Source organism: Echinops telfairi, unplaced genomic scaffold (genome assembly GCF_000313985.2).
Source record: "Echinops telfairi isolate 266 unplaced genomic scaffold, ASM31398v2 ScPeMD7_655;HRSCAF=1070, whole genome shotgun sequence".
Classification (NCBI taxonomy): Eukaryota; Metazoa; Chordata; class Mammalia; order Afrosoricida; family Tenrecidae; genus Echinops; species Echinops telfairi.
The window spans coordinates 14,202,835-14,217,021 of record NW_022104553.1 but is presented as its reverse complement, the minus strand read 5'-3'; the positions used below and the strand labels follow the sequence as shown (position 1 = coordinate 14,217,021).

Sequence of the window (14,187 nt, the reverse complement as noted above, 5' to 3'; positions counted from 1 at the left end):
TTGCCATCATCGTTTTCAAAACATTTTCTTTCTACTTGACCCCTTGATATCAGCTCCTCATTCCCCCCCCATTCCCCCCTCCCTCATGAACCCTTGATGTGATTTATAAATTATTATTATGTCATATCCTACACTATCCGATGTCTCCATTCTCTGCATTTTTAAGCACTCTTTGCAGCAAGAATTCAGCACTCTTTGGGCCACCAACCCTGGGTCCCATCCCACTGTTTGGCCTGGGCACACCTACCCACGCCCCCATTGTAACATTGGAAGGGCACACACTGCTTCTGCAAAGTGATGTCTTTCAAATACTTGGTGGCTTTCAGGATATGCCGACTCTTGATGGCCTGGGCAGATTCATCGGTGTGACCCAAAGATTTGACCTTTTGGTTTGCATGATGTGGGGTTTTCTGGGTCAAGTGAGTAGCAAACAGCAGATCACCCCAGGCTGCTAAGGCTAAGGCTCTTTAACCACCCCCTTGAGCGGTCACCATGAGTAAGAATCTACTGGATGGCCAGGGCTTTGGGTTTGGGGGCTGGGGGGGGGGGTGTAGTCCCAAGCCAAGAGCCAGCATGCCCAGCACACCTCGCTCCTGCTGGGTGACATATTTGCTAGACCCCTGGTGGTGTAGTGGTTACATGTTGGACTGCTACCTGAAAGGTCAGCAGTTCAAAACCACCAGCTGCTCCAGAGGAGGAAGACGGCTTTCTACTCATAGAGTGACAGTTTTGGAAATCCACAGGGGCACTTCTACCCTGCTCTGTAGGGTGCCTGTGAGTTGAGGGAGGAAGGAAGGGAGGGAGCTTGTCCAACTGTTAAAGGCTGGACTTTGGGAGTCCTGGCTCCTTTGTCATGCAGGTGAAAGTGGTGGGCAGCTGGGGTAGCCCTCCCCCCATCACCCGCAGTCCAGCCTCATCCCCAGGTCACACAGGTGAAGAGGCTACCAGCTGTCAGCAAGCTCAGGGTTCACCAAGTCACTGCCCTTTGCAAGGCCCACACCCCTCTTTTGTGGAATTCTGGATTTTTATACCTAGTATCCCCCCCAAAGGCCACCAGCTCAGTCTGTGCTCCGAAGGACAGGGCAGGTCTTGGTGTGCCGCTGAGCCTCCCCAGCTGACCAGGAAGGTTTGTTTGGACGTTCTTATTTCTGTAGGTGACACACGAGCCTAACTTTCACCCATCTCTGGGTGGGTTAACCTTTGAGACATCTGCCACCTGGAGGTGAGCTCCGTGCCTGTGGTTTAAGGGAGAGGCCACGTAGGCTGCTGGGGTGGGAAGCCACGCACTGGCACTCGGCTGTGTGACCTGGGGTTAAGGTGCTGGCTGTTCTTCCCCTGCCGGTGGACGGTCTACATGAGGACCTGTGTCTGGCTGGGGCTGCAGTCGCAAGAGGCTTTCCACGCCCACAGAGAGTATGGTCTCGAAACCCACAGGGCAGCTCTCCCCTGTCATGGGGCCACTCACAGACTCGATGTCGGTGAGTGTGGCTTGAGTTTGAAGGCAGGGGCTGCATCCTGGGGCTGGGTGAGGAGCACTCAGGTTCTACCTGAGCAGCAGGAGAGGCGGTGCCACCAGTGAAAAAATAAACTTTCTTTGTGGGCGTAAAGCCAATTTGCCAAGAAGGCCAACCACAGTCGCTGGTAGTGAAAGTCTGAGGCTGCCTAGCAGTGCCGGTGCCTCCTGGTGAGACAGAGGCACTTGGGTTCCCCCAGGCTCGGGTCAGCTCAGCGATTTCAGAACTCTGCTCTGCCAGCTGGAGCTGGGAGCCAAGGCTCCTACTATGAGCCTCGGTGGATTATCAGGACAGGCCTCAGGGAGGAGGCTGCTGGGGAAGAAACACCATTCAAAGCACCTCCTGTATACATGCGAAGGAGCCCTGGTGGTGTAGTGGTTATGGCTTGGGCTGCTAACTGCAAGGTCAGCAGTTCGAAACTGCTGATGGGTTCCAACCATCAGCTCATGGGACAAGGGCTCCCCACTCCCTTAAAGTCACCGTGTCGGAAACGCACAGGGCCAGTTCTGCCCAGGCCTCCTCGACTCCGGGGCAGTGTTTGGTTTGGGTTTGGGTATGCCTGTGTGGACGTTGTAGTCCCATGGTAGGATTCTCTCCTTGCACGTGGGAGCCCCTGGGTTCAGTTCCCGGCTAAGGCACCTCCCGTGCATCCACTCCCCCCACCTCATCCCCCAGCTGCCAGTGGAGGCTTGCTTGTTGCTCAGGTGCTGGACTGGTATCACAGGAGCACCTAGATTTGAGAAGTTAGGAAGAAAGACCTGGTTACCTGTGAACCCTGTGGATCAGAACAGTGTGGTCCCATTGTGCATGGGCTCACCCTGCGTCGGGGCTCGCCCGATGGCAGTGGGGACACCCGCGGCGGTTTGTACATCTGTACACTAGTCCGAGGAAGAAGGCATGCTGGGACCACAGCTGCGGGGACCAAGCACAGGCAGGCCCAGGCTGGTAGGGTGGGTGGAGGATACACAGGGAGAGCTTGGATGTCCCCTTGCCTATCCAATGGCCAGCAGGAGTTCCAGGGCCATTGCTGGCCCCCCTGGTGCTGGATTTAAAAAAGCTTCTACCCCCAGAATACCAAGTGAAAAACACTCCACTGTGGGGCAGGGGGGTTTCCTGTGGCGAACATGAACCCCTACACTGGGCACATGATTTGACCAGCAAGGCTTGGGTGGGATTTCAGCCCTCACTCGTGCCCTCTGGGTGGTTAGGTGGACAACCCACACCACTGTACATGGTAGTCCTGGAAGGCGCTGTAGGCTCTTGCTCAGGGCAAAGGCAAGAACAGAATTGGCAGGCCCACGGGGTGTCTGCCAATGGGGCCCCCAAGTTCCCACCCACCCCCAGATGAGGGTGGGGGTGCCCCTTGTCTGTGGCCAGGCTGTCCCTCCTCACTGTATGTTTTCCTCTCTGGTGGGGCGCGGGGCGGCCCCTAGGTGTCCAGCCACATACAGGTTCTAGCTCGGAAGAAGGTGCGCGAGTACCAGGTTGGCATCAAGGTATGTTGGGCAGCTGGCTGGGGCCTGCAGCCCTTCCTGGGCCCCGCCATCCATCTGCCCGGCTCGGGCTCTGCTGGGACCAGCTCCCCAGCTCCACGCACCTCTCTTCTGGCTGAAGCTCTTGCCTCGCCTCTACTCTTTCTGCTTGCTCTCGCTCTCTCTCTCCCTCCACAGGTCTCTAGCCATTTGCAGGTTCTAGCCAGGCGGAAATCTCGGGAGATTCAGTCCAAGCTGAAGGTACGGCCTCCCCTGCCTCTGGCCTAGCCCTGCCACGCACCCGCCTGGACCCAGACTTGTTGCTGGTCTCTGGCCACAGTCCGGAGCAGAGCAAGGACTGGAGGCCTATGAGAGAGCTTCGAAAACATAGTGACCGCAGTCACCCGGAGTCCAGCCTCAGGACACCTGGACACAGCGCCTCAGAACTGAGCAGTAGGCCGAGGGACTAGCCAGCTCTACAGACAGAGAGAGGGAGGGAGGCCATCTGGGGCCACTTAGGCCCCCCCCCCCCAATCTCTCCTTTTCTCCGCTTTCCTTTCCCGCCTCCCCCTCATTGCTGCTTGCTCGTTGCATGGGGACGGCAGTCAACTGGGTGGGCAGGTGGGAGGCATTGGGGGCTACAGCGGTGGACACCACAACTCCACAGCCGCCTCTCAGTCCTGGCCTCTGAGCCAGCGGTATAGGGCCTGGGCCTGAGTCCAAGACCCCCAGGAGGCGGCCTCGCCTTTCCCTGCCCACAGCTGCTCTGGTGATAGGCTGCCCAGCCCCTCCCCCGCCCCCTCTGGTGTAACACAGCTCCAGAGGACACGGCCAGTTGCAAGGGAGTGCCAGCCTGGACAACTGTCCGGGTCTCTGGCCCGCACCTCCCCTTCCAGGGCACCCCTGGCCGGCATGCACTCCCTAGGGGTGTGTAGCATGTCGGGAGGCATGGGGGTGACTCACAGCTGCTTCTAAGCCTTTCTGGCCTCTGCTGGAGCTGGGGCCCAGGTGGGCATTGGGTGTGGGGGGAGGCTGTGCCCCACCCTCACCCCATGAGTCTTTCTTTGGGTTTCTTCTAATCCGTCCGCCTTGTTCTCTTTGCAGGCCATGAACCTGGTAAGTAGTCTGGTCCTTCCCCTGCCTGGGAGGGGGGCGGCTTGGCACCGGGTCTAGAATGCAGGCTCTCAACCGTGGAGTCAGTTAGGTTTAGGGTTACGCACGGGGCAGCTATCCTCTAGGTCAGCAGTTTGAAACCACCCATCACTCCTCGGGCACTGAGGCCCCTGTACAGAGTTACTGTGTCAGAGACCCACAGGGACTGCTCTTCCCTGTCCTAGAGGGTCGCCACAAGTAAGACCGACTTGTGTGGGCTTAGTTTTCTAAGCGACATTTTAGTGTATTTATTTCATGGGAACAAACGCCACCACAGTACCGTCTCCCAGTGCCCTCGTTTTCAGTGATCAGTGGCTGTGGTGACACTCTCCCATCATGTCCAACATCCTCGTCATCCGCTCCCAGCTGGTTCACCTCTGACCCTTGCTGCGCTCCCCAGGGCTCTCTCCTGCGCTTGAAACAGCGGAACAATCAGTTTGGTCTTAGATGGATTTTCTTTTCCAGGGAGCATACTCGTTACTGTGCGGGCTAACCAGTTAACTTAGTTTAAAAGTGGTGGCGTTTGAGAAATAAGAATCCGTTTTTGGTTTTTTTTCTCGCTTGTTGAAAATAATACAATGCAAAGAAAGAAAATAGTACAAAGCAAAATATTCCACAATCCCTTACAGGTCTAATTCAGAAGCATTGTAAACTGTGCCCCACCATGAGCGTAAACCCTTCCAGGTTAGCCTTTCAGGTAGGGAGCAGCGTTTTTAAAAAGGAAAGAAGGGACGGAAGCCACCATGGCGTGCCTGTCACCTGGACCCGTCACCCGAAGGTTACCGGCCCCACCCCTGGGCCTCTGCTTCTGAGTCAGCGGCTGAGAGTTTGCATCCCTGACCATTGCACAGATGCGGCGGGGCGACGGGCCATACCTGGGAAACCCTGAGGAAACAGACTAGCGACAGGAGAAGTGTTGGGGCGTCCCCGTGGGAGTGGTGGTGGTAGGGAGGGCGCACACTGGAAGGAGGGCTCAGAGCGCGCAGGGTCTCCCCCGGGACCACACAGCAGAGCAGGACCGAAAGCAGGGCTTGGACTCTGGAGGCCCTGGTCCCTGGCCTGACCTGGCCCTTCCCCTCCCCAGGACCAAGTCTCCAAGGACAAAGCCCTCCAGAGCATGGCGTCCATGTCTTCTGCCCAGATCGTGTCTGCTAGTGTGCTGCAGAACAAGTTCAGCCCGCCCTCCCCTCTGCCCCAGGCCGTCTTCTCCACTTCCTCTCGGGTACAGGGGCCTGGGAGGCAGGCCCGGGTGGGTGTCTCTGAAGGACGGGGCTGTGCCAGGGCTCCTGGGCACTGAGGGGCCTCTTGGCTTTGTCCCCTCCCCGCAGTTCTGGAGCAGCCCCCCTCTCCTGGGACAGCAGCCTGGACCCTCTCAGGAGTGAGTATTGTGGCTCGCCCTTCCCAGACCCTCCTCCTTCCAGGGGCACCGGGCAGGGCTCTCTCCCCAGGAACGGCTGAGCAGAGATGCCATTGGAGAGTCGAGGGACGGATGGAGGGCGCAGATCCACCTGTGTGGATTCTTGTGCTTGTTCATTTATCAGCCCACTGTCTCGCTCATCGCCCGGCCCTGTTTCTTTTCCCCGGTGGATCTGAGTCAAGCTCGCTGCTGAGCTAGGGAGTTGAGGGTGTCCGTGCTCACATCTTCACTTCCTGTCCACTTTTGCTGCAAAGAGCCCCCCCTGCGGTTTAATGAGCAGCTCACTTGTCTGTCGGGAGCGGGGCTGCGGGTGTGGGGCTGACGCGAGGCACTGTCTGTTCACCCGCGTTGGGAGCTGCCGCAGGATTGCTAACAGAAGGTCGGTGCGGTGTAGTGTGCCAGCCTGCACTGCTGGCTCAGTGGGTCCCTGTCGGGGTCTGGGATGCGGGCTGGGCCAGGTGGACCCTCCAACCAGGCTGTGCTCTGTTTGCAGCATCAAGCCCTTTGCGCAGCCAGCCTACCCCATCCAGCCGCCCCTGCCCCCGACGCTCAGCAGTAAGTCTCCTGCAGGTGTCACCAGCACCTCTCTCCCTCGGCACCTGCACCTCTGCGTGGGCGAGCTGGAGGCCAGCCGTGCGGGCGCGGGAGGGGGGTGGCATGAATAGGGGCTGATGGGGTGGGGGGTCAGCCCAGGAACTGGCCCCTCTGCCTTTCACAGTCTTGCTCCTAGAGCTCTGGCACCACATCTACACCCACAGCCCACACACGCTCCTGAAGCACAGCCCCACAGACGCTGCACGTTTATTTAAATGGGACACACACACGCTCGCACAAACACACCAGATCAGCCTTCGGTGTCTAGAGTTCAGGGCCGGGCCATGGGTTCATTTGTCTCTCTTTACTCGCCCGTGTGTTCCAGGTGAACACACACCAGTGGTGGAACCTGCAGGAATGGGTGGTGCAGGCCGGGTGGGTAGTGCACTGTGCAAGGCCGCCTGGCCCAGGGGGCTGTGGGGAGGGCAACTGCAGCTCAGGGGCCGTTTTCTGGTCACATGAAGGCTCAGTGGAAGCCAGGGCTGCCCCCGTATGCAGATGTGGGTCCTCTCACCCCACAGGTTACGAGCCTCTGGCCCCGCTGCCCCCGGCTGCCGCCTCTGTGCCCGTGTGGCAGGACCGCACCATCGCCTCCTCGAGACTGCGGCTCCTGGAGTACTCGGCCTTCATGGAGGTGCAGCGCGACCCCGACACGGTAAAGTGTTGGCGAGCTCATGGGCGTGCTCCAGCGTGACCTGGCCCCGGGGCCCGGCTGAAGGTGGAGGCCCCTCGGACTCATGGGGATGGGGCCTGGCCTGTTGTCCCTTCGGGTGCTCTCCTGACCCCCGTCCTGGGCCCTCCCCACAGTACAGCAAACACCTGTTTGTGCACATCGGCCAGACCAACCCCGCCTTCTCCGACCCACCCCTGGAGGCAGTGGACGTGCGCCAGATCTACGATAAGTTCCCCGAGAAGAAGGGTGGCCTGAAGGAGCTCTATGAAAAAGGGCCCCCTAACGCTTTCTTCCTCGTCAAGTTCTGGGTGAGCATTCCTTCCTGCCCATGGGCAGCCAGCCCCCTGGGCCCACCCCACTGACCCTGTGGGCTGTGAGTCCCCTGGGAGAGGTGGCTCCTGGGGAGGGCAGAGGAATGCCACGGCGGCTCCTATGGACACATGGCGCCCTTCTGCCCCCCTGCCAGGCCGACCTCAACAGCACCATCCACGAGGGCCCCGGGGCCTTCTATGGGGTCAGCTCCCAGTACAGCTCCGCTGACAGCATGACCATTAGCGTCTCCACCAAGGTGTGCTCCTTCGGCAAGCAGGTGGTGGAGAAGGTGGAGGTAAGTGGGGGCCTGGGCAGCAAGGAGGGGGCCTCACCCCGGAGCAGGCACAGCGGGGTCACGCCTTCCCGGGGACTCTCCGCAGACGGAGTACGCCCGGCTGGAGAACGGCCGCTTCGTGTACCGCATCCATCGCTCGCCCATGTGCGAGTACATGATCAACTTCATCCACAAGCTGAAGCACCTGCCCGAGAAGTACATGATGAACAGCGTGCTGGAGAACTTCACCATCCTGCAGGCGAGGCCGCGGGGGCGGGGGCGGGGGCGGGGGCGGGGCGGGCCTGGCCTCCCGCGGCAGCTGGCCGGGTCTGGTGCTCAGATGGAAAGACTGAGACCCAGGACCGAGGCAGGCCTGCTAGCATGTGGCCTCACGCTGCCTGACCGTTGGACTCTTGCTCCCTGCCCCCAGGTGGTCACAAGCCGAGACTCGCAGGAGACCCTGCTGGTCATCGCGTTCGTCTTCGAAGTCTCCACCAGTGAGCATGGGGCTCAGCACCACGTCTACAAGCTGGTCAGAGACTAGGGTGCCTCCCACCCCAGCAGCAGGACCCAGGACAAGCATCTTTGCCACACACCTGCCTGGCATCCCTGGGGGTGTCCAGGATGAGGACGCATCTGCCTGCCAGGCCCCAGGCCCAGCCCCACCTGCCCCCACCACACATACTCCCTGCCACTGTTCTGCGCTTTACTTGTGGGAGAACCCGGCAGGCTCAGCAGGAGGGGCAGCCTGCCCAGGGCCTGCACCTCAAACGGCCTCCGAGAGGCAAGCTGGGTGAGGAGTGTGGCAGGCAACTGGAGGGTGGGATGAGGCGGAGGGAATCGGGTGGAGAGGCATCAGGAAGGACAGTGTCAGGTTGAGGGGAGAGAGGCACCCACACTCCTTTGCACCTGCTATGGTTCAGGCCCTGCACAGCTCATCCCCACCCCCGCCCTGGCCCCAAGAGATAAGGGTTGAAGCTGTGATACCAGCACCACCCCCTCCCCCCACCAGGAGGTGGGCATGGGGGCCAGAGCTGGAGGTCTCACTGCAGGGTGCTTGTCCTCAGAGCCCAGGTTGGAGCAGTGTCTGGCCATGGGGGGCAGGGAGAGGGGAAAGAGGTCTGTTCTGGAGAGCTAGGTCAGACAGGAGGAGGAATGGAAGCCTCCTGAGGGGTCAAAACAGAGCACCAGGTGTGTGTGACCAAGTAGGAAGAGGAGAGCAGGTACTAGGCACCTTACCTTACGCATCCTCCCACCAGCCAGCCAAGTCCTAGGGGAGCCTCTACCCACGCCTCTGAGCCCCCCAGCCCAGAGCGGGTGCCAAGCCTCCCAGCAGCCTCCCGAAAGGGGAATGCCCTGGAGACAAAGCAAGCTTAGGATCGGAAATGGGATCTGGGACCACACAGCCCAGAGCAGCGAGCCATCCTGAAACAAGGGCTGGCAGAAGACGCGACTATTCCCTCTCCCTGTCCTTGGGCTGGTTGACCCCTACCTGGATGCCACTCCCTTAAATTCCACCCCCACCCGTCTCCCGGGCCTGGAGCAGCAGCTCTCCCCAGATCCAGTTCTGGGACTGAAGGTTAACCCTTGCCCTGCTGCCCCTGCCCCAGGACGCAGACCCCCCACCTCTCCCCCCAGCCGGCTAGGCCTGTTCAGCAGCCACCTGTGGGTGGGGCTGGCCCCCAGGCAACCAGCGACCTCTGGGTATTTATGAGTTTCAAATGAAGTACTGTGCCCCTTCCCTTGCTTCCCCTCCACCCGCCCCGCCCAGCTCCTGAGCTTCCGGAAGGCCCTCACCGTCTGCATGTTGCTCAGGCCACCTCCCGGCCCAACCTCGGTTTTATAATGTATATTATATATATTTTTGTGTATTTTTTAAATCCAGCTGTGATGGGATGTATCATAAATGCAGTGCAGGACTGGGGCAGCCCCCACCCCCAGGCCCAGCTCCTGCTCAAAAAAAGGGAAAAAAAAGATTAAAGTTATTTGTTTGTGGGTCAGTCGTGTGGCCAGCTGCATACCTTCGGGTTCCTCCTGGCAGCCCCTCGGGAATGGCTGGGATGGCCCTGGCGCTGTCCCCCTTCTCCCAGCTCACCCCATCTCTGGACGGGCGATTGGAGATGAGCCCTCCCCATACTCCAAATGTACCGCCAGAGAACTCCAGAAAAGTTTGGCCGAGCTCAAAGCGCTCTCATATCCCCATACAACGGGCAAGTGTACACTTCTCCGTTCCATTCAAATGGTAGCGGGGTTTGAGCCTCAGGTGGACAAGCCTTTTAATAATTTAGAGCCTCGGGCAAGTCTCTGAGGCTGAAGCCACACCTGTTAGAGGACACACCTGTGGATTCTTGAGAGAATTCGATAATCTTACAAGCGTTCCCTGCTAGCGCCTAGGTGTAGGGTACACCTGTGTAGTCTCTTCCCTCAAAGACCTTGTGTCGTGAACATGTCGCTCAAAAGCTCACTGCTCTTGAGTGGACGCCAGGATAAGAAAGTTTGTAACATTGAAAGATCTAAGTGATTCGGCTACAATACTTTTGAAACAAGAGATTTGCCAACTCCCATTGCTCTGGCCTCCTTTGGCCCCTGGCGCCCAGTGTGCCTGGTGTGGCCTGAACACACCCAAGGACACACTGGGGGTGGGGGGGTGCCTGGACCACAGGCAGGCACAGCCAGCCGCTGATGCAGGTGGCTGTACCTCACTAAGAGGAGGTGAGGCGCAGGCCGCACCATGACGGCGGAGTAGGGCGGAAGCCAGGCTCCCTGGTGCTTTCGTTCTTTTGCTGGAGACAGTGAGGCTGAGGTGAGATCCCCTGTCTGGCAACACCAGGATTTGAACCAGGTCCGTCTGTCCACCCTGGTGCTCCTGGCGGCCCCGTGTATGTGGGAGGAGAACTGGGCTCCACAGGGTTCCAGCAGCTGGTTGGTCGGTTATGGTGGACTGACCTCCAACCTTGTGGTGAGGTGTGGGCCCCGCACCTGGTCCAAGGGTCTGGTGGCCCTGCGCCTCCTCAGCTGGCCTGTGATCTGGGCGTCAGGCGTTGGGCTGGATGCTGCCCCCCTTGCTCTTTAACCTTCACACAGCATTCCCACTGCCCTCCTGTCCATTCCGACTGGGGTGAGGCTGTGAGACCGAGTACCCCCGCTCCCTAAGGTGTCGGAGACGAAACCTTCTCGGGAGCAGACTCCCTCATCTTTCTCCCGAGGAGCCGCTGGTGGGGTCCACCACCGACCTGCGGGGAGCAGCCGGCTCACTACCCCTCGAGGACCCCTTAGGGCTTTGCAGCCACTGAGTCCATTCCGGGGCTTAGCAACCGCTGGTGGGTTTTACGAGAGTCAAAAGCCTCTTCTTTCTCCCGTGGAGCGGCTGGTGATTTTGAACTGCTGACCTTGTGGTTAGCAGCCCAACACATAACTATGCCACCAGGAATCCTCAATAACTTCTTATGAGGTGGGAATCGGTCTGATTTACAGAAAAAGCAATGGCTCCCTGACGTTGGACAGTACAGCCTGGGCCACACTCTGTGGGTGCTAATGAGTCCCTGAGAGGTATAAATGGTTAACCAAAAGGTTGATGGTTTGAACCCACCTAGAGGTGGGCTCCAAAGGGCCTGGTAATCTACTTAAAGACAATAATCTACTCTGCAACACAAGTGGTCGTTGCCAGGCGGGGTGAACCCCAGGGCAAGTGGTTCGCTTTCTGGGTACTTGTCCTTGCATCCTCAGGGGCACTCCCTTCACACCACCCCAAAGAGTAACAGCCCCCCAAGAACTGCTTCCAGAGTCCCTGGGGTGTCAGGAAGTCCAGCAGTGAAACATGGCCCGCGCTTGCTCCTGTTCACACCAAGCCGCACATGCACCAAACTAACGGACCCAGGGCGGTGATGACTACCTCCAGCTCCCAAAGGAGGGAAGCCCAAGCCCGAAGCAGTTGCCGTCGGGACGGCTGCTCCTCAGGGTGGTGCTCTGGGGCTGCAAGGCTGTGACCTTCCAGAGGGCACCTCAGCCCTTCTTGTTAATATAAATCGTTTGGAGTGGGGGGTGGGGGGCGGCTCTTACAGCTCTTATAACAATCCATACATCCATTGTATCAAGCACCTGTGTGCATATGTTGCCATCCTTTTCAAATATTTTCTTTCGACTTGAGCCCTTGGTATTGGCTCCTCTTTTTCCCCTCCCTCCCCCATCCTCGTGACCCCTTGATAAATTATAAATTATTTTCATATTTTACACCTTCCACTGTCTCCCTTCACCCACGTTTCTGTTCTTCATCCCCCTCATGGGGCGCGGGGGTGTTTAATACATTGATCACTGCGATCGGTTCCCCAGCCCTTCTAACATGCCTCTACATGGGTTTGCACTGCCAACCTTCCAGTTAGTCACCCAGCCGTGTGGGGACAAAGCAGAGAAGGAACTCTCACGTTCAGGTGGCCGTGAGTGGAGTTAGAATCACACAGTGACACATGACAACCCTGTGTTACAGAGCACGGCCCCACGGGACTTTCAACCAGGCCTTCCCTCTGAGGCACCACTGGATGGAGCTCCCAGCTGGGGGCTTAACCATTTCTCCCATTCCTACCCAATACATTTCTGCACCTCATTGACTTGTCACACAATTCAATCATGCAATCATACCAAGAAGAGTTGTACAGCTGTCACCATATTCAATTCGAGAACATCTTCCTTATAGTCAGTTATGCATGCAATTATTATTTTTCTAATTGCAGCAAGACTATACACAACAGAACATTCTCCAGTTCCACAACGGCCAGCACTTTAAGTAATAGGTTGGCTACGTGGAATGGATTCCGTTTAAACGCAGGCTAGTGAAATCAACAGCCCAGGAAGACTAAAGTCCCCGAGTGTCTAAGGTTCCATTTGCCTCAACTGATTGCGAACAAGAAAGTGTGGTTGATTTTGACAGACCTGAGGTGGCCTCAGGACTGCCCACACTCGGTCTGCCCCAAAGCCAAGTAAGAGACTAGGGAGGGCTGCTTGGGTGGGATCATCCGTTCCCCCCAGAGTCACTAACATCTGTTTCTAGACTGTGGCACCTGGGTGGACTGCGTGTATTACTAGATCTTGTTAGTTGTCAACCAGTAGGTTCTGCCTCACAGCAACCCTTCTTATGCTTAACAGCGTTTCCAAGGCTGGAGCCTTTTGGAAACAGAAACCCAGCCTCTTCTCCAAGAAGTCTCTGGGTGGGTTCGAACCATCAGCCTTTTGACTTACGGATAAGCACTGAACCTTGTGGAGCAGCCAACACATAACTACGCCACCAGGAATACCAGAGACTCCTCAGGCATTGCTACCATTTGATCACTGTACTGGTAGCATGTGCCTGACACAGTGCAAACACTCTTTTCAATTAGCCCCTAAACCTGCTCACCTGCATGCACAGTCTCCTTCACGGAAACTAGACGGAGCCCTGGTGGTGTAGAGGTTATGTGTTGGGCTGCGATCCACATGGTTGGTGTTTTGGGAGAAAGACGGGACTTTTTACTCCTGTAAATAGTTATGGTCTTGGAAACCCACAGCAGGGGTCCCTATGAGCCGGCACTGATTCGATGGCAGTGAGTGGGTTTTATTGTTTGTTTTTTTTTTAGTATCGTAGCTTCTTTCCCTCCTCACCTCACCAGGAACCTTGTATAGACTAGATGTTTCAGGGAGAAAGGAGCAAAGTGGATCCTATATTATCTTGGTGATGGAGACCCACCACTCACCACCAGATGCAGGTCGCAGCCATCTTGCCTGCCAGTTGTACTTCGAAGGTTAAGTGACAAAAAACAGAAGGTCCTGGACGAGCTTCGCGACTTCTTCGTGGATCCTGGGCAGATAGGGCTCTTCTGAGGTGAAGTATTTTGGAGGCACGGTTGTGTTTATCCTTTGGATTAACCTTTCTGCTCTTAAAAAACAGAATGACGAACTGGTTGCTTTATTTACCTAAGTGAAACAAAGCAGATTCAAGTCAGAGGTTAAATCACACCCCCGAGAAAGCCACCTTTCCAGTACTGGAGGCATCAACTCCAGGAAGTGTCTCAAAGTCAGGGAGGGGGCTGGGCCTGCCTGAGGCAAAGGCTTTGGAAGTTTCCATGCCCGTTGGCTCCCTAGAGAACATCCTCAGATGTCAGATGGTCTGTTGCCTATTTTTCATAACTATTTGAGCAGTGAATGACTGATCATAAACATCAGTTCAGGCTGGGATTAACTCCCCCAGGCTCAAGGACTACTCTTCCCAAACCATCAGGGAATCCTCATCTCAGCCCCATGTGAACCCCAATCTTCCATAGGTCACATTTATTCAAGGCCTACACAACAGAGACGAGCCTCGGTGGGTGTATTAGTCTAGGTACTTTAGAGAGACAAATCCACAGCAACTCATGTACAAGAGAGTTTTATGTAAAGAAAGTGTGCATCACGAAAACATCCCAACCCAAAGCTTGTAGGAAGTCAATCTTGCAAGCTGAAGCAGGGAACTGCTAAGGCAGCTGTACCCTGGTGCGACCATCACAAAGCAAGAGACCTGAGAACTAGAAAGGCGAGGCTCACCACCCATTTATCCCTCCGCCTTTCAATTATCTCCACATGTGATTATCGGCCAGGCTGGCACAATAAACTCAATCTACCCCTTGCCAACCTGGCACCTGTATATAATTCTTAGCTTCACAATTGCCATTAATAACACCTATACCTTAACCCTATAATCCTGTGAATTTTTTCCCCTACCTATGAAAGTTTGTAAGCCAACCACTTCATGCCTTTATCTCCCCCAAGTTTGG

At 57.0% G+C, this 14,187-nt stretch overlaps 1 protein-coding gene across 1 annotated transcript in view; it reads left to right on the top strand.

Annotated features, from left to right (window-relative positions):
• TEAD3 (TEA domain transcription factor 3) overlaps positions 1 to 9,398 on the top strand; it is a 24,282-nt gene extending 14,884 nt beyond the window's left edge. Inside the window, exons 4-13 of the mRNA XM_013008472.2 lie at positions 3,185 to 3,247; positions 4,091 to 4,102; positions 5,223 to 5,360; positions 5,467 to 5,516; positions 6,049 to 6,110; positions 6,671 to 6,804; positions 6,957 to 7,130; positions 7,289 to 7,429; positions 7,515 to 7,667; positions 7,839 to 9,398. Coding sequence (XP_012863926.1) covers positions 3,185 to 3,247; positions 4,091 to 4,102; positions 5,223 to 5,360; positions 5,467 to 5,516; positions 6,049 to 6,110; positions 6,671 to 6,804; positions 6,957 to 7,130; positions 7,289 to 7,429; positions 7,515 to 7,667; positions 7,839 to 7,952 — 1,041 coding nt within the window. The 3' untranslated portion in view covers positions 7,953 to 9,398. The remainder of the gene's footprint in view (positions 1 to 3,184; positions 3,248 to 4,090; positions 4,103 to 5,222; positions 5,361 to 5,466; positions 5,517 to 6,048; positions 6,111 to 6,670; positions 6,805 to 6,956; positions 7,131 to 7,288; positions 7,430 to 7,514; positions 7,668 to 7,838) is intronic.
• Positions 9,399 to 14,187: the final 4,789 nt, after the last annotated feature.